Below are 20,014 nucleotides of genomic sequence, written 5' to 3' on the forward strand. Positions count from 1 at the left end.
ATTGGTACCATATTATGATCGTGATAGACTTCTGATAAGGCATACTTTAGTTTAATGACACAGTCTGAAGATAACGGAGCAGTGGCGACAATCTGGGCGCATTGAATTACACATCAACTACAATGCTATTTTTAACAATTTCCATTCTCCTGGTATTCGGTATGTATTCGTATTGTTCAAACACGTTGTCAAAAATCTGTAAAATGTTTAATGAACTAAATGTATTGGTTTTTAGGCAAACTGGCTGGCTTTCCTCTAAGTGTTCTAGACAAGTTTCCAACAGTCCCTTTGCAACATGTCAGTGTTCTACTTGAAAATAGTTGTCTTTATTTCATTAGACCCCCGCAAACGAAGTATGGGTGGACCTTAAACTAAATTTCGTGGCGTTAATGTATGTTTTGTGATTCTGTGCACCATGTATTTTCATTTTGACCGTTCAGTTGTGAGAAATTTACGGCAACTTTTAATTGGTTATAATTCTGTACAAACAATTATTGATTTCACCATGTTTGACCGTCTTTTCATTCATATGCTATTGAGTTAATTAATTAGTGTCAATTTGGCTAGTTAGGTGTAGATTCAAGTTATTGATTGAATAGCTGTACATTGTTACTCAGGTTGGCCACTCCCCCTTTTACATCATGAATATTCATAAAATCAAAGTGAACGGAATATAGTGCATACGATATTTTTGATATGCCTCAATGTAGATGAGGCTGTGGGGGCATTAGTCTCTTTAATGCAAACGTAACTTTGAAACAGCATTCAATAGGTATATCTACTTTTAAATTTTATTGAATATTGTAAATTCCTTATTTTATGCGAGTATTTAATGAAAGGTGAAGATAACGAATAGTGATCAATCTCATAACTCCTATAAGCAATACAAAATAGATAGTTGGGCAAACACGGACCCCTGGACACACCAGAGGTGGGATCAGGTGCCTAGGAGCAGTAAGCATACCCTGTCGACCGGTTATACCTGCCGTGAGTCCTATATCCTGATCAAGTAAACAGAGTTATCCGTAGTCAAAATCATTGTGCCTAGAACGGCCTATCAATCGGTATGAAACACGTCAGACAGCATTTGACCCAATGATAGGTTGTATTGACGAACTAGATCGTATAACGATCATAGAATTTGTGAAATCCTTACTTCAATCGAGACTGTTGAAACCCCTGTACCATCAACTTATTTGTCAGTAGCTTGCCTCGATTCAAAAACTGATTATACGCAGAACAAGATATTGCGTATCGAATCAGTTGAGAGATAAAAACTCCACATGCAGGTGATAATGGGATATTGCTACATAAACATGGGACGTTAACGATGGAGGGGCTGAAATCATCCCGTTTGTCATACAGTTGAGTTGTCAGTTTGCCGTTAATGTCTACTTTCAATAAAATATCTAAGTATGAAGCAGAAGTGGACGACTCTGTGGTGTCTTTTATTCCGAGCTCACAGGGATATATATCGAATCGACATATGAATGAAAGTTGTTATTGCTAATAGACAAAACGTCGTAGATATATCTAAATGTCGATTTGAATGCCACAGCAAGAGAATTTTTCTTCTCGCGTAAAAGTTTTTGAAAAATTCTACTTCATATGAATATAAAAACTGGTCAGCTAACAAAGGAGCAGAATTCGTGCCCAGGGAATTCTAACAGACTGTTGGAAGACCTGATCACCAAAGATTACAACGATATTGTCAATGAGGAACTTTAGCATATCATTTTTTATTTCAACTTCAGAGTACTTGTGCGTGGAATCAGAGTGGTGTTTAACAAAGTGAGTTTTTGGATGACTGATCACTAGATATGAAGATTTCCTTTTTCCATTTTTGTTGAAGAAGCAACTGTCTATAATGTCAAAAAGTCTAGTCTTTAATTCATCGTGAGGAATGGGCGTGTATAGCGTTGAAAAGTCATAGGTTTTGATGTTATTGATTTGGGAAAAGTTTTGCGATATCAAGTTTACTAAAAGTTCTTTAGAATTTCTTAGAATCCGCATTTGATTAATACCACTTCTGGCATATGTAATCGCACAGTAAGTTTGACGTTTCTCCTTCACAGTTGTTAATATTTTCGTGAGGAGCAAAGATAGGGGCTTGGTTGAGCCCCATTTTTCGTTAACAGGTATGACATGTCATGCCTGCATTCTGATAGTTGATTGGCCATATTGTTTTCTTCTTTCGTAAAATAATATGTGAAAACTCCGGGACAGGTGGGAGCAACAAATAAAAGCAATGCTAAAAGCCGGTCCCGGTCTCGACATTTTTTCCTCAATAGCCGCTTTCATCTACCTTTTCATAAATAAGATAATTACGTGATACTCAATGGCATCCTTTTGTATACACATGTTTCTGATTTATTGTGTGTGTGTGTGGTATTTTATTCCATATTAATTTTCTTTATATTTATGTCAGAATCGAACTCAGCTAGATTTCTACGTGACATTTTCTCCCAAATGAACGCGTTTCACTACCTTTTCATAAGAAGAACCAGTCCCGGAGTTTTCACATATTATTTTACGAAAGAAGAAAACAATATGGTCAATCAACTATCAGAATGCAGGCATGACATGTCATACCTGTTAACGAAAAATGGGGCTCAAATATCCCGATATATTCTGTTTTTATCGAATAAAGAAATCTGAGACCGGGACCGAAGAGTGGGATTTAGTCATGTGACCGAGACCGAAGACCGGGACCGAGACCGGGTTTTTATCAGTACTATTGTATTGTCAAATTAGATCATTATATTGACCATAGAATTTACGAAATGCTGACTTTAAATGAAACTGTTGAAACCCCTGTAATGTCAACTTGTATATGTAAGTAGCCTGCCTCGATTTAAAAAACTCATCATACGCAGTAGAAGCTCTTGCGAATCGAATCAGTTGAGAGATATAAACACCGTATGCAGGTGATAAGTATACATAGATATGGTGAAATGACTAATATACGTCAAATCGCGTGAGCAATTCGTGTGTAGTCTGTTTATCAGGAGTTCTTAAATGTATTTTAACAACAGAAAAACAGTGTTGCTATTGTATTTTAGAAATAAAAAAATTAATGTATTTCATAAGGAGATTGATCACTGTTCATTATCTTTACCTTTCATACTGAAATGATATATACATGTCCATGTATATAAAAAGCACAAAGTTCCAACAACACCCGATACCAAGAAGAGTCGGATCCACAACGTAGATAGAAGGTCAAATACCAAAATCATACGAAGCATTAACATGTAGTCTGTGGTGTAAATATGGTTGTAGATATAGTGCAGTTTTAGTGATAGGTGTAATATTTGTTGTTGTTTTGTAATCCTTTGTTAATATTAGTCATATTGTGTATACCTTTGCGTTTGTCCTGAAGAAGGGACAGATCGTCCAGAAAATATGACGATCTGGTTGTTAGTGCCGTCGGTCATTTGAGTGATATATATATATATATATATATATATATATATATATATATATAATAATTCGTTCGGAACTTAAACCTCCAAGATCCACTGTTATAGCTGAACCATTTTGTAACCTTTACAGATTCAGCATGGGGCTCAATTCCCAACAACACAGGCTGTGGGGTGCCGTTCTACGCACCAGACTCACCGGTGAAGAGAGTGGTGGGAGGGGATCAAGTGGCCCCCAATAGTTGGCCGTGGATGGTAAATCTCTATAGGTCATTTATTCACCCTGCATGCTGGAAATAGATTTGCATAATTTTCTTCTTCATCATCATCATCTTTCTTTCTTTCCTTCTTCTTCTTCCAACGCAATAGTAAGTTGTGTTATTTATTACTTCATCATTTTAAAAAACACATGGCTGTGTAATATAGAAGTCCTATATATGTTATTGTTATTCCTTGAGAAATGCATATGAAGTCGAAGTCAAGAAGGCTGCATCAAAAGTGTTTTTTTTTTTGTCTCCAATACCAAGTATGCCCACCATAAGCATTGATAACTAAGTGCGTTATTGATACTAAGTCATGCATACGACATACTTCCAGTCAGACGTACAACATACATGTACTTAGTTAGTCGTACAATGAAATAATTAAGTCAAAGGCTATACTGAAGTTTGGTGTTTTTTATGATATTCTAGACACTGTTGAAGTTTGATGTTTTGGGGATATTCTAGACATTGTTGAAGTTTAGTGTTTTGGAGATATTTTAGACACTGTTGAAGTTTGATGTTTTGGGGATATTCTAGACACTGTTGAAGTTAAATGTTTTGGAGATATTCTAGACACTTTTGAAGTTTAATGTTTGGGGATATTTCAGACACTGTTAAAATGTAATGTTTGGTGATATTCTAGACACTGTTGAAGTTTAATGTTTTGAGGATATTCTAGACACTGTTGAAGTTTAATGTTTTGGGGATATTTTAGACACTGTTGAAGTTTAATGTTTTGGGGATATTTTAGACACTGTTGAAGTTTAATGTTTTGGGGATATTCTAGACACTGTTGAAGTTTAATGTTTTGGGGATATTTTAGACACTGTTGGAGTTTAATGTTTTGAGGATATTTTAGATACTGTTAAAATGTAACGTTTGGTGATATTTTAGAAACTGTTGAAGTTTGATGTTTTAGTGATAATTTAGACCCTGCTGAAGTTTGATGTTTTAGTGATAATTTAGACGCTGTTCAAGTTTGATGGTTTTGTGATATTTTAGACCCTGTTGAAGTTCGATGTTTTTGGTGATATTTTAGACACTGCTGAAGTTTAATGCAAATAGATTTTATAGACACTGTTGAACTGTGACGTTTTTGATGATGTTTTAGACGCTGTTGAAGTGTTATGCTTTTGCAGTTATGTTCAGACTTCCTTGTGCTTTGAAATGCGTTCTTAATATACATTACATTGTAAGGTCGGTTTTGATTTCAACTGTAATTAATGTACTTAAGTACAGACAATTTATATGGAGGGTTCTCTCGGCTATATATATTAACATATTTGTTATGACATCACATGACTTTCTTTGATTACGTGACAGTCATTCATAATTTTTTGAAGTGTTTCACACAAATTGCTTCGGTACAGCTGATTAACACAGTTAGTTTTACATTTTTGGGATATAGATCAACCCATCGTATCCTTATGTACTCAAAATGTGCTTGGAAAAAGTGGTAGAATTGTTTGGGTACAAAATATGTCATGAGACGTCCGACTAAGCAACAAATTTAAGGGTATTTTCCCCTCAATGTCGTAATCTGCATTAAAACAAGTCGAGGCTATCTGGTACCGCTTAGAGGGTGACGACCACGAGTTATCTCATCTTATGTAGGTACGAGTTATCCCTCGTGCCAATTTATAATTCACAATGATTCGTACGAATAATCGTCGTGTGTCAATTCTTTTATACTTATTTCTTGATAGACCAATATTAGGTAAAAGGTTTATTATCAATTACGTAGGAAACATGAATACTTTCAATCATATTCAAATCAATCGGTTCTAAAAATGAGAAGCACAACACTGTTGATTATTTAAAACTCAGATTTTCGACACAACCCGCGTCTAAATCAAGTGACATATATTACATAAGCAAGTATCAAAAAACCCTGACAAATATTAATAATCTACATTGTTAACAAGAATGATACACTGTTGCAGTGAATTGAGAAAAATGGTAATTCTATGCATAAACATATAATTTTTTTTAATGCATATTAGGTACCGTGTGTTATAATGGATGTATTAGCATCACACCCTCCCCAAAGTATTAGACTGATATTTCTAAATCATTGATGTACAAATTTCGGGCAGAATATTTTAAAATCTTGATACACCATTAGAACGTCGTAGTATTCATAATTTCACGGAATGTTGTGACAGCACATTGATATGAAATACGCTTAATTACAATTAACAATGTGTACACTTTAAATCAACTTGAAATGTTATTTTCCATAGAGGATATCAAGACTTTTACATATTTGTTGTTTGAAAACTGATACCAACTTATAAGGCAACCTCCCTGTAACAGGTACCAGATTATAAAGCACTCTCCCTCTTAACAGGTACCAGATTATAAAGCACTCTCCCTTTAACAGGTACCAGATTATGAAGCACTCTCCCTCTAACAGGTACCAACTAATAAAGCACTCTCCCTCTAACAGGTACCAGATTATAAAGCAACCTCCCTCTAACAGGTACCAACTAATAAAGCACTCTCCCTCTAACAGGTACCAACTTATAAGGCAACCTCCCTCTAACAGGTACCAGATTATAAAGCACTCTCTCTCTAACAGGTACCAACTAATAAAGCACTCTCCCTCTAACAGGTACCAACTTATAAGGCAACCTCCCTCTAACAGGTACCAGATTATAAAGCACTCTCCCTCTAACAGGTACCAAATAATAAAGCACTCTCCCTCTAACAGGTACCAAGTAATAAAGCACTCTCCCTCTAACAGGTACCAACTTATAAGGCAACCTCCCTGTAACAGGTACCAACTTATAAAGCACTCTCCCTCTAACAGGTACCAGATTATAAAGTACACTACCTCTAACAGGTACCAACTTATAAAGCACTCTCCCTCTAACAGGTACCAGATTATAAAACACTCTCCCTCTAACAGGTACCAACTTATAAGGCAACCTCCCTGTAACAGGTACCAGATTATAAAGCACTCTCCCTCTAACAGGTACCAAATAATAAAGCACTCTCCCTATAACAGGTACCAACTTATAAGGCAACCTCCCTGTAACAGGTACCAGATTATACATCACTCTCCCTCTAACAGGTACCAGATTATACATCACTCTCCCTCTAACAGGTACCAGATTATAAAGCACTCTCCCTCTAACAGGTACCAGATTATAAAGCACTCTCCCTCTAACAGGTACCAACTAATAAAGCACTCTCCCTCTAACAGGTACCAGATTATAAAGCACTCTCCCTTTAACAGGTACCAGATTATGAAGCACTCTCCCTCTAACAGGTACCAACTAATAAAGCACTCTCCCTCTAACAGGTACCAGATTATAAAGAAACCTCCCTCTAACAGGTACCAACTAATAAAGCACTCTCCCTCTAACAGGTACCAACTTACAAGGCAACCTCCCTCTAACAGGTACCAGATTATAAAGCACTCTCCCTCTAACAGGTACCAAATAATAAAGCACTCTCCCTCTAACAGGTACCAAGTAATAAAGCACTCTCCCTCTAACAGGTACCAACTTATAAGGCAACCTCCCTGTAACAGGTACCAACTTATAAAGCACTCTCCCTCTAACAGGTACCAGATTATAAAGTACACTACCTCTAACAGGTACCAACTTATAAAGCACTCTCCCTCTAACAGGTACCAGATTATAAAACACTCTCCCTCTAACAGGTACCAACTTATAAGGCAACCTCCCTGTAACAGGTACCAGATTATAAAGCACTCTCCCTCTAACAGGTACCAAATAATAAAGCACTCTCCCTATAACAGGTACCAACTTATAAGGCAACCTCCCTGTAACAGGTACCAGATTATACATCACTCTCCCTCTAACAGGTACCAGATTATACATCACTCTCCCTCTAACAGGTACCAGATTATAAAGCACTCTCCCTCTAACAGGTACCAGATTATAAAGCACTCTCCCTCTAACAGGTACCAACTAATAAAGCACTCTCCCTCTAACAGGTACCAGATTATAAAGCACTCTCCCTTTAACAGGTACCAGATTATGAAGCACTCTCCCTCTAACAGGTACCAACTAATAAAGCACTCTCCCTCTAACAGGTACCAGATTATAAAGAAACCTCCCTCTAACAGGTACCAACTAATAAAGCACTCTCCCTCTAACAGGTACCAACTTACAAGGCAACCTCCCTCTAACAGGTACCAGATTATAAAGCACTCTCCCTCTAACAGGTACCAAATAATAAAGCACTCTCCCTCTAACAGGTACCAAGTAATAAAGCACTCTCCCTCTAACAGGTACCAACTTATAAGGCAACCTCCCTGTAACAGGTACCAACTTATAAAGCACTCTCCCTCTAACAGGTACCAGATTATAAAGTACACTACCTCTAACAGGTACCAACTTATAAAGCACTCTCCCTCTAACAGGTACCAGATTATAAAACACTCTCCCTCTAACAGGTACCAACTTATAAGGCAACCTCCCTGTAACAGGTACCAGATTATAAAGCACTCTCCCTCTAACAGGTACCAACTAATAAAGCACTCTCCCTCTAACAGGTACCAACTTATAAGCCAACCTCCCTCTAACAGGTACCAGATTATAAAGCACTCTCCCTCTAACAGGTACCAAATAATAAAGCACTCTCCCTATAACAGGTACCAACTTATAAGGCAACCTCCCTGTAACAGGTACCAGATTATACAGCACTCTCCCTCTAACAGGTACCAGATTATAAAGCACTCTCCCTCTAACAGGTACCAACTAATAAAGCACTCTCCCTCTAACAGGTACCAACTTATAAGGCAACCTCCCTGTAACAGGTACCAACTTATAAAGCACTCTCCCTCTAACAGGTACCAACTAATAAAGCACTCTCCCTATAACAGGTACCAGATTATAAAGCACTCTCCCTCTAACAGGTACCAACTAATAAAGCACTCTCCCTCTAACAGGTACCAACTTATAAGGCAACCTCCCTGTAACAGGTACCAGATTATAAAGCACTCTCCCTCTAACAGGTACCAACTAATAAAGCACTCTCCCTCTAACAGGTACCAGATTATAAAGCACTCTCCCTTTAACAGGTACCAGATTATGAAGCACTCTCCCTCTAACAGGTACCAACTAATAAAGCACTCTCCCTCTAACAGGTACCAGATTATAAAGCAACCTCCCTCTAACAGGTACCAACTAATATAGCACTCTCCCTCTAACAGGTACCAACTTATAAGGCAACCTCCCTGTAACAGGTACCAACTTATAAAGCACTCTCCCTCTAACAGGTACCAGATTATAAAGCACTCTCCCTCTAACAGGTACCAACTAATAAAGCACTCTCCCTCTAACAGGTACCAACTAATAAAGCACTCTCCCTCTAACAGGTACCATCTTATAAGGCAACCTCCCTCTAACAGGTACCAGATTATAAAGCACTCTCCCTCTAACAGGTACCAACTAATAAAGCACTCTCCCTCTAACAGGTACCATCTTATAAGGCAACCTCCCTCTAACAGGTACCAGATTATAAATGGAGGATATTTTATAATCTGGTACATGTTGGAGGAAGTGTGCTTTGTAAGTTGGTACCTGTTAGAGGGAAGGTACTTTATAGAATCTGGTACCTGTTAGAGGGAGGGTGCTTTATAAGTTGGTACCTGTTAGAGGGAGGGTGCTTTATAATCTGGTGTCTGTTAGAGGGAAGATGCTTTATGATTTGATGATAAAGCATTTTATCTCAAAGAGGTACCAAGTTATACAGCACCATAACTCTAACAAGAAGCAGTGTATGCTAGGACTAAAATAATTATAGCTTCTCCCAAAGTAGAACTTCTATTGTGCTTATCAAAAACAATCGTTGTCAATAGTACAGTGTACTTGGGATCAGCTGGACTTGTTACACTACAGAAATCATGGAACACACTGTTTCCATGTTGTACCTGTTTGGTTGTGAATCCCAGATGATGTTCAACAACTTGTTCAACACCTTGTTTGAAATGAAAAGACTTGTAAAGTTTACAAATTTATTATAGCACAAGTCAATATTGTTTTAGAGTAGCTGATAACAAGTAATAAGTTTTCCAATAAAAATAAATGAGTACAAGCAGAAAAGGTTACATAGGGTGTTTTTCTGATGCCATTTCTAGAATAAAGTGCACCGCCACGGCACATGATATGCCCGTCACATATTGTTAACAGTATAGACTGTACCCATTAAAACATTTTTTTTATATCACCTTAATTAAATGTCACAGTGACCTTAAAGTAGGATGCGACACACCTTCTACCTAAGATGCATTAGTTGACCAATTTTGGTGATTCTAGGTCTAAAAGTTTTCAAGTTATGAGTCGGACAAGTTTTTGCCATATATGGCCATATCTTCTTAATGAAAAGTCACATTTACCTGGTTTTAATGTGCGACACACCTTCTACCCAAGATGTATCTACAGACAAAGTTTGATGATTCTAGGCCTTGTAGTATTTAAGTTACGGGTCGGACACGAAAAAGCTAACAGACGGACAGACAGATATCTTCTTAATGAAAAGTCACAGTGACCTGGTTTTAATGTGCGACACACCTTCTACCCAATATGTATCTACAGACAAAGTTTGATGATTCTAGGCCTTGTAGTATTTAAGTTACGGGTTGGACACGAAAAAGCTAACAGACGGACGGACATGAACGCTATACCATAATATGTCCCGTCTTAAGACGGGCGTATAAAAAGACTTTAAATAGTATCAGCCATCATCAGGTTGTCACATACTTTCTTTCCATGAATAAAAGCTCCTAAACTTAAAAGTGACAGGAGGCCGGTAGATAGACAACTAGAGCTCTGCGGAAAATATTTCCCCAAAATTGACCATGATCAACAATCTGTAAATATTCTAAAACACCAAAGAAGTTATTTACAAAGACCCTAGCTTCAAAACTGTGAGAGGAGTTAAAAGGTCAAACCGTCATTTATTTAATACATGTATATTTCCTCAAAAACTGACTCGGTTAAACCTGTAATTTTCAACATCAAAAAATTAAACAAAAATCAAAATCATAGCCACATACACATTTTCCATACCCATACAAATACTCTGCAGAATAAGGTTCTCAGTTGAATATTGGGAGAAATTTGACAAATCATGTACTTTCTATGTAACGTTTCCTCAAAATACTCAGTTCAAGAATCTGTAATTTTCTCAAACAAGGTTTTCCTATTAAGTGAACCTACAACCTTGACCTTAAAAAACAATAAGCATCTTCCTTTTATGGTGATCAAATGTACCAAGTTGTAAGATTCTAGAGCTTACGGTTCAGTCTGTATCCCATCTTACAAGGTCCGGACAGACAACACCATACCCAGTCTCTGACAGGCAAGTACCATAATAAGAAAATCTAAAGTTATGACCCTAACAAGCTTTCACAAACTATAAAACATGAGGTGTTTGTAAAACATATAAGCCTCCATGGTGCAAAATTGAAAAGGGTTATACACATGCATAATTTGATTGATAGTAGTATCATCAATTCGAAATATTGAGCAAACAATATCTTCCTATGTCAGGAGTGGATTGACCAAGTGACCTAAAAATCAATAGGGGTCATCTACTCCTTATGCTGTACCAGGTTTGGTGTCAATCAAGCAAATAATTCTTAAAACATAAGAGACAATATATTACTATGTCCAGTTTACCCCTTGACTTTTGACCATATGACCTCAAATCTACTCCTTGAGATGTACCAGTGTACCAAGTTTGATGTCTGTCAAGCAAAGGGTTCTCAAGATATTGAGCAGGCAGTGTCTTCCTATGTCCAGAGTAGATTGACCCTTGACATTTTGACCTGAAAAACAATTGGGGTCCTCTTCTTTTCATAACCAACCCACATATGAAATATATTACGATCAAGTGAATGGTTCTTAAGATATTAAGCGGACAACATGTGGTCTATCGACCGACCAACAGGTGCAAACCAATATGCCCCTCTTCTTTGAATGGGGGAATAAATATAGTGTTATAACACTAAAAGGCTTCCATACATCTAAAAGTAACATAGGACAAGGCTAACTATAGAAACATTGAGATAGCCTAAACACTTAAACTCTGAAAAAGTAATATCTGATACTACCCTGAACCAAGTAAATTGACTCTGCTAAGGTATTTACATATTATAATGTAAAATCTAAATAGTTCCCTAACTCAATGTTATGTTCATTTCCTACTCTATGTAAAAGATAAGAGGCGAACACGAAATTCATGTGAAAAGTACAAACCTTAGAGTTCTTTAACCTAGAAGAGTGAGTAAATCTGAGTCAGCTCCTTATATAGGGCTGACAAAATCAATGGGATACTAAATATAAATGCTCAATCTGATAACCCAGGATTAAACCTCTTGGCCAATGAAATTGCAGAAAACAAATTATGTTCAGGAAGACTGGCATAATGGCAGGTATAATGAATTACATAGCACAGTGAAAGGTAAACATGTGAAACATTAAGATATTTCCTTTATAAAATCTTAAATGTAAAGTTTGAAAAGGTTGCATGTATAGTACAATGTATGCCAGTGGATTTGAAAATGACCTGAATCAATGCTCTTTCTATTTGGTACAAAACAGATATAGTTATGATTAATCATTATATCATTGGGTACAGGCGGCAGTCTGCTTCCCTTAAGGATGTATTCTAAACAGTGGATGCAATCAAAATCTCTGCCTCCACAAACATAATATCTTTGAAGTATTGGATGTGTGTGTTCATATTCTGTCCAATCCTGTAACATGAAAAACAAGACATAATCTTATTGGCTCATCCTAAATTTAGTATCCTATCAAAGTTTAACTAGTAAATTGCATTCTTCTATTGTGTTATCGAGTATATAAGCTCAAACACAGTATTTATCAAGTTTCTCTGAATAATTAGAATTTATCCTACCATCTCCTACCATTATCTTTTTCCTTTAAATATTGAATATCTTAGACAGAAAATAAAATCATAAAACTTTATATATCACACAATGCGAAGTCAATATAAAATTACTGGTAAAGAAAGTTCAACTCTTTGACACAAGTATGATGGAAAATTAAAGATAACGGTGATAATGTTTCGAGGATTGTTTTCATCTCTCAAACAAAATACATGTAGAATTTCAGATTGAAAATAGAAGCAATGTTGACTATTTGAAATGACCATATGGAATTTGTGCACCACAAAGATGAACTTACATGATGGATTTTAGCCTAAACAGCCCAAATTCTTCCAAAACCAATGCACACAGTTCTAAACTACCCTGGATGAAAAAATGAAAGAAAAAAAGATTTATATATATAGATGTCTGTTCTTAATGTTTGAATATCTTCACACAAATAAAAGATATAGGTTAACAAAGAGGCCCATGGGCCACATCGCTCACCTGAGTCACCCTGGTCCAGTTCTAAAGATTTTCCCTATATATTCGCATGTAAAACTTTGGTCTCTATTGTGACCCCATCCTACCCCCAGGGGTCATGATTTGTAACAAGAGGCCCATGGGCCACATCGCTCACCTGAGTCACTTTGGCCCATATCTGAAGACTTTCCATATATATTTCCATGTAAAACCTTAGTCCCTATTATGACCCAAACTACCCTTTGCATACTTGAATCTACACTATGTCAGAAAGCTTTCATGTAAATGTCAATTTCTTTGGCCCAATGGTTCTTGAGAAGAAAATTTTTAAAGCTTTCTCCTATATTTGTATGTAAAACTTTGACCCCCCCCCCCACTTGTGGCCCCACCCTACCCCCCAGGGGCCATGATTTGAACAAACTTGAATCTGCACTACGTCACGATCACGATTTTCATGCCATGTTTGGTTGAAATTGGCCCGGTGGTTCTGGAGAAGAAGTCGAAAATGTGAAAAGTTTAACAGACAGACGGACAGACAGACAGACGGACGGACAGACAGACAAACAGACGACAGACAAAAAATGATCAGAAAAGCTCACTTGAGCTTTCAGCTCAGGTGAGCTACAAACTTGAATCTGCACTAGGTCAGGAATCTTTAATGATAATTTCAGGTCCTCTGGCCCAGTGGTGCTTGAGAAGATTTTTAAATGACCCCACCCTAATTTTGTGATTATCTCCCCTTTGTGCCAAGTTTTGGTTGAAATTGGCTCAGAGGTTCTGGAGAAGAAGATGAAAATGTGAAAAGTTTATGCCGACGACAGACAACTAACAAATTTTGATCAGAAAAGCACATTTGAGCCTGAGAAAATTTTTTTTTTAGAACTTACTGGCAAAATCTCGGTGCCCTGTAAATGTGATTTCTTACATCCTTATTGGCGGGGTAAAAGCATCTGTTAAATTCTGAGATGGTGTTCCCTGGTGAAATAGTATCCTTTACAAACAGATGGAAATGTCTTTTTGTTTCATCAACGCTTTGTGTGCCCTCGTGTACAAGTAAATGTATTTTTGATATAATAGTCTCATCTACTGGCTGGCTTAATCCTGGAAACTAAGAAAACATTCTAAATGAATACATGTAATTATATAAGGGGATTTGAAACAAAATGTATGCCTCTCTTGCTGAACTTTGCCAACAGAATTTAAGTTTTACAATTTTCATTTATGTATATTGAAAGTTTGATGCCAGTGACATTTGGGAATTACTGACATAGCATTATTTTAGGGATTGTAGCATTGGTGAGAAACACTGCACTGCCACCGGTCTCTAATTTATGAATGGGCTTGTAAATTTTTCACTTAAAGTTTATAATCTGATTGGACTACTTGTCTGGCAATATATACAGGGCTCGAAATTAATGTATGCCCGTCACTCCGTGACTGGTTAAAAGTCTGGCTGACTGACTGACATTTGTTTTAGTCAGTCAGATGAGTTAATTTTCTAAAGCATCATTTTGGAAAATATACTTATGAAAGAAGTAGGTACAGTTTCTAAAGTCATTTGGCCCAAAATATCGATGATTTCACTTGGAGCTCAAACCCTGGCATTCAAATAAGGTATGGATTAGCAAACCCACAATCTGCTCAGTTTGATCAGCAAAATGATTTGTGTCATATGACGTGAGCTAGAAGTTGGCATAAAATTGCAAAAATGCCATTTTCAATGAAAATATCCACAAATTCAGGTGGTTTTCTTATCAGAAAACATACAGTGCATGCGTCGAGCAAATTCATATTCAAGTATGTTTTTCATCTTAAATTAATACACAATATATATCATTTTTATTTTGCTCGACAAATGCGCACATCTTTTCCTGAGCAATAATCTGTATGACATTTGACAGTTTTCAGGCTTATTTGAAAACAAGATGTGTTTGTGAAACACAAATGCCCCAGATAATGGCCAATTCCAAAGATGGTCAAGGTCACAAGGGCAAATATCTTGGTACCAGTAGAAAGATCTTGTCAAAAGAAATCATCATGTATAATACGAAAGCTCTAATATTTACCATTTAGAAGTTATGACCAATGTAAAAAAAAATTAAAAGTAAGTTAAATGTCAAGGTCAAAAGGTTTAATACCAACGGAAAGGTCTTGTCACAAGGAACACTCATGTGAAATATCAAAGCTCTATCACTTATTGTTCAAACGTTATTAGCAAGGTTAAAGTTTTCAAAAAGTAGGCCAAACTCCAAAGTCAAGGTCACAGGGTCAAAAATGTTGGTACCCCTGGAAAGGTCTTGTCACAAGGAACACTCATGTGAAATATCAAAGCTCTATCACTTACTGTTCAAAAGTTATTAGCAAGGTTAAAGTTTTCAAAAAGTAGGTCAAACTCCAAGGTCAAGGTCACATGGTCAAAAATGTTGGTACCCCTGGAAAGGTCTTGTCACATGGAACACTCATGTGAAATATCAAAGCTCTATCACTTAATGTTCAAAAGTTATTAGCAAGGTTAAAGTTTTCTAAAAGTAGGTCAAACTCCAAGGTCAAGGTAACGGGGTCAAAAATGTTGGTACCCACGGAAAGGTCTTGTCACAAGGAATACTGGTGACATAAAAAGTTAGCTTCAAGCCCTGTATATAGGGAGTAAAAGATGCTTCATTTACCTCCCCTACTAGATGCTTTCTGTGATCTGCTGGATCTGGTAAAAACAATGAATCTCCACTTTCTTCTGAATGCTTTCCTTGGCCAACTTCTCACAGAGGAGCTTTGATATTGTTTTCCTTTTCCAGATAGAGTCCGTTTCTTGAATCTGAAGACAAATATGACACCATTTTAACATGTCTAAGTAGTCCTCATAAATTCCAGTAATTAACATCACTAAATGTTTTAACCTCTAATTGAAAATGATTTCATATTTGAGTCTTCGCAGGGGTTTTCCTACCATTTTCAAACTGGGTCCAGAGTCCGTAGAATTGGGAAAATTGACACATAAAATGTTCAAATTGGGAAAGTATGAAAAGTATTAATTATTTTGTGCTTAGATACGTATAAATAAAAGAGAAGAAAAAAATGTTTTCACTCAGCAAAACATGATATATATTCATAGCAAAATCTGTGTCAGAGATCTCATTCCTTTCTGTCTAAAAAAAATTCTAATTATGTCTCCCCTCTTCCAGGGGGAGACATAGTTTTTGTACTTCATCTGTCTTTCTGTCTGTCACAAAATCTTGTGAACACTTCTCCTATATGGCTTATCGGATAGTCTTGAAACTTTGTGCAATGCTTCATTCTCATTTGTAGATGTGTATATTGGTGGGACAGGATGATCCAATTATTTTCCTTAAAGTTATAGTGGATCTAACAGGGGTGGAAGAACAGTGTCATTGTTACATAAGGGTCCAGCAAATGAAAAGACCCAGTCCCTATTGAAAATTCCCTCTAATTAGATAACAGCTAAACTATAAGCTGATTTTCATGGTGTACAAAATGCATACCTTAAACTCTGGATATTTCAAGACAGTCCTCAAGGAAACTATTGTGAGGCAGTCCATCTTCTTGGAAGGCTGTAGTGATTGTCTTTTTTTTTTTGTGTCTAGCTGAATTCTGCTGAAAGAATTTATTAGTCTCACTATCAACCTTGCCATGCATTAATTTTTTTAAAGACCACACCTGTAATCAAAATCAAAGCATTACTTGTTTCTAAATATATACATCAGTATCATCACCAACAAAGACAGCCTTGTCTTGAAACACAAGCTTAGTATAACATGAAACCAATCATTACAATGACCAATGTTTCAAATTTATTTATATTAACAGTCCTTGACCAGTCGAATTTGATCAATATTTTCATTAGTTTGTCACTATGAAGATACCGTAATTTTCCAACTCAGTCTCAGATAGACATACACGGAGAAAATTTGTGGCTGGATCGGGAATTGAACCTAGGGACCTCTGTGCAAGATTTTACCAGTTGGTGCCGTGACTACTCTTGTCCTGCCAGGGGTGAAATGAATCTGGGTCGTGTGTCTTCGACAGCAAAAACAAATTAAAGGGAGGAATTTAGTAGTTAGGGCTACACGGACCGTGGATATCGACCTGGATAGCTCAGTGGTTAGAGCACCTGACTAGTAATGCAGGGATCCTAGGTTCGACTCCTGGTCCAGCCAAATATTTTCTCCTCCCCTATACTGCATTCCGTGACGTAACTTGCGCAGTGTTAAGTTTATACATGTATCAAATTAAAAATCTAGGCCCACTGGCCTTCATTGTGGAATGAATAGTAGGATTGTTACATATAATGTCCGAAATTACAAACGTTCACAGAAAATACCAAAGATATGACCGAAATTAAAAATTATTGAAGTCGTCAAAGGAGGGACCAAAATTTTTAATGTGAATATGATAGTAGATGTCATGTATTACTGAGGTCATTTTAGCTCCTCTCTCGGTAATTTTTGTCATTTTTTTTGGTAATTTCTGTAAATGGTACCGTAGTAGGCTAGTTTTGGTCATTCCTGCGCTGCGGAATGACTTACCACGTGTCCTGGCCTTGTGCTTGTTTAGCCTATATTGAATATACTTACCGATCTTGCAAAAATCTTTTGATTCCCGGGCAATATGGTACTAATATCTCATGTTTTATAAATTAATATACCTCGCAGACACTACTAAAGACAGAGATATTTCCGGCACCAACGGTCTCTTCGTAGATATGTTTGGTCTATCGTCCCGCTTTCCCATATTTGATATTTTCTATCTTTTTTTGCGCAAGAGTTAGCCTATTTTAAGTACAACTTAACAGATGAAATACAGGGGCAATTAACTCATTGTATAGGGGCAGGTAACTCGTGGTCGCCGCCTTGCAAGCGGTACCAAATAGCGTTAACCTTAAAACAAAGCTATCACACATTTTCCCAATGATTTAGTTAGAGAACAAACTCCTCTTACAGATTTTCACAAAAGAGCTCAAAATAATCTTCATCATTGCCTGCGACAGACTCTTTTATAAACACATGATAAATTGTACCTTTAACCACTGGTTTAAAACAGTACATTTCAAAAATATATCTTTCGAAAGCATTTTGAACACGCTGAATTAATTAGTTAGTTTGATACTCTGGGGATATTTTGGATACTGTTGAGGTTTGGTGTTTGGTGATATTATAGACACTGTTACAGTTTAAAACTTCAATGGTAACATTTTAGATACTGTTGCAGTTTAATGCTTCAATGGTGATAATTGAAATTTGATATTTTAGGCGCTGCTGAAGTTTAATGATTTGATGATATTTTAGCCGCTGTTGAAATTTAATGTTTTGGCGATATTTTAGGCGCTGCTGAAGTTTAATGATTTTGTGATATTTTAGGCGCTGCTGAAGTTTGATGGTCGTTTAACTTGTGGGGGTACGGTGGTGCGAAACAATAACAACACCATGGTTATTATCACCTCGGCCGCCTGTGTGGATGGGTACGACATTTAAATACTTCATGCAAATTTCATGCATTTTACAATTATGAAAAGCAACATGGAAATAGTTTTCATTAGCGAAATAAAATAAATATTTACTACTGCAGTATATTTATGAGGAAACGCGTAACAATTTGTAGCGATATCAAGGGCAAACATGGGAATGTAATCTATAAGAAAATATTGTCCGCTCAATATCTTTTGAACCTTTTGCACTTGGTACTCTAAAACCTCATAGCAAAGGATCCTCATTGGTTACTCTGACTATTGAAATCTCAAATGGTAATAAAGCAATTCGCTCTAGATATAAAACTACTGCTTATTGTCTTGATAACTATTTGTCTAGATAGAGATCAAATTTAGCATTACGGTTGCCCCAGACTAGTAGATAACCTATATTTTTCAATATTGTTACAGTTATTTTAAAGTTAAAGTTGATTCTTTTCTATGTTGCCACACAAGGGTCACACTCATTTCTTAAATATTTCTTGTTTAAAACAAAATTGCAGGTATAATTTCTTATATCAAAACCTTTTTCTTCTTTTTCCTTTCCTTTTTGTTGTTAAGGTGTAATGTACAAGTTCAATGGAAAGGAAAGGCGACTTTTTCATCTAAACTTTAAGACTTGCAGGAAGGATAGAATTTACAAACTCTTTTTTACGGTTATATAAAATAAATAGAAAATTCTACAAATTCCTTTGTAAAAGATTTTAGTTACGTATTTCATCCAAACTTGATCATACATGCAGGAATGATTCTTGGCATGCAGAACATAGTTTCTACTGGTTTTAAAGGTTACATGTAAAAGGGCAAGGTCACTGAAGGGTGAATTTTGAAAACAAAAAATATGTAGGAGATTTACATTTCTTGTTCAATGTTATAAAACTTCCAGGAAATTAATGGATATTGTACATGTATCAAATATTGAAGAGGGAATGTTCAATGTCAAGGTCATTGAAAAGTATATCCTTCTAAACTAGTTTTGTCGTGTATCTAGAATTTGATTTTAAATACATTTGTAAGACATGCTGTCGTACATTACATGTACAATTATTGTTCCATCTAGTTTTCAAGGTTAAATATAAAGAAGATATGACCACTAAAATAGATATTCCAAACACCTTGGCTTTCCGATTTCAATAGCACTTTAAGAGATGTTGATTTACTACCTGCAATGTTTCGAGGGTATGTCCCGCTTTGCAAAGTTTTTCTTGGGAATAGAACAGATGTTTTGTTTGGTTTTATCCTGTTTAACGTCCCTCCCAAGAATTCTTTTACCCATGTGGAGATATCACCATTGCCGGTGAAGGGCTGCAAAATTTAGGCCTATACTCGGCCTTTTAGCAGTAAGGGATCTTTATCGTGCTACACCTGCCGTGACACGGGGCCTCGGTTTTCATGGTCTTTTTCCATTTAGTCGCCTCTTACGACAAGCAAGGGATTCTGAGGACCTCTTTTAACCCGGATCCTCATGAAACTAGAACATATGGTATAAACATTAGAA

General features: G+C 36.5%; 1 protein-coding gene and 1 long non-coding RNA gene across 4 annotated transcripts in view; one reads left to right on the top strand and one right to left on the bottom strand.

Moving 5' to 3' along the window:
• LOC125670406 (chymotrypsinogen A-like) overlaps positions 1 to 20,014 on the top strand; it is a 30,282-nt gene continuing 10,268 nt past the window's right edge. The window contains exons 1-3 of the mRNA XM_048905544.2: positions 1 to 159; positions 3,556 to 3,677; positions 18,410 to 18,510. Coding sequence (XP_048761501.1) covers positions 123 to 159; positions 3,556 to 3,677; positions 18,410 to 18,510 — 260 coding nt within the window. The 5' untranslated portion in view covers positions 1 to 122. The remainder of the gene's footprint in view (positions 160 to 3,555; positions 3,678 to 18,409; positions 18,511 to 20,014) is intronic.
• On the bottom strand, positions 9,664 to 17,893 carry LOC130054302 (uncharacterized). 3 transcript variants are annotated; one of them, XR_008802606.1, is made up of 5 exons: positions 16,535 to 17,893; positions 15,704 to 15,849; positions 13,925 to 14,145; positions 12,874 to 12,938; positions 9,664 to 12,422 (listed from the first exon to the last, which is right to left on the bottom strand). It is a non-coding gene; the product is annotated as an uncharacterized LOC130054302 (long non-coding RNA). The 3 variants fall into 3 exon arrangements; XR_008802605.1 differs by having other exon boundaries at positions 9,664 to 12,938; positions 16,535 to 17,569; XR_008802607.1 differs by lacking the exon at positions 13,925 to 14,145 and having other exon boundaries at positions 9,664 to 12,938; positions 16,535 to 17,558.

The sequence above is a fragment of the Ostrea edulis genome, chromosome 4, assembly GCF_947568905.1.
Source record: "Ostrea edulis chromosome 4, xbOstEdul1.1, whole genome shotgun sequence".
Classification (NCBI taxonomy): Eukaryota; Metazoa; Mollusca; class Bivalvia; order Ostreida; family Ostreidae; genus Ostrea; species Ostrea edulis.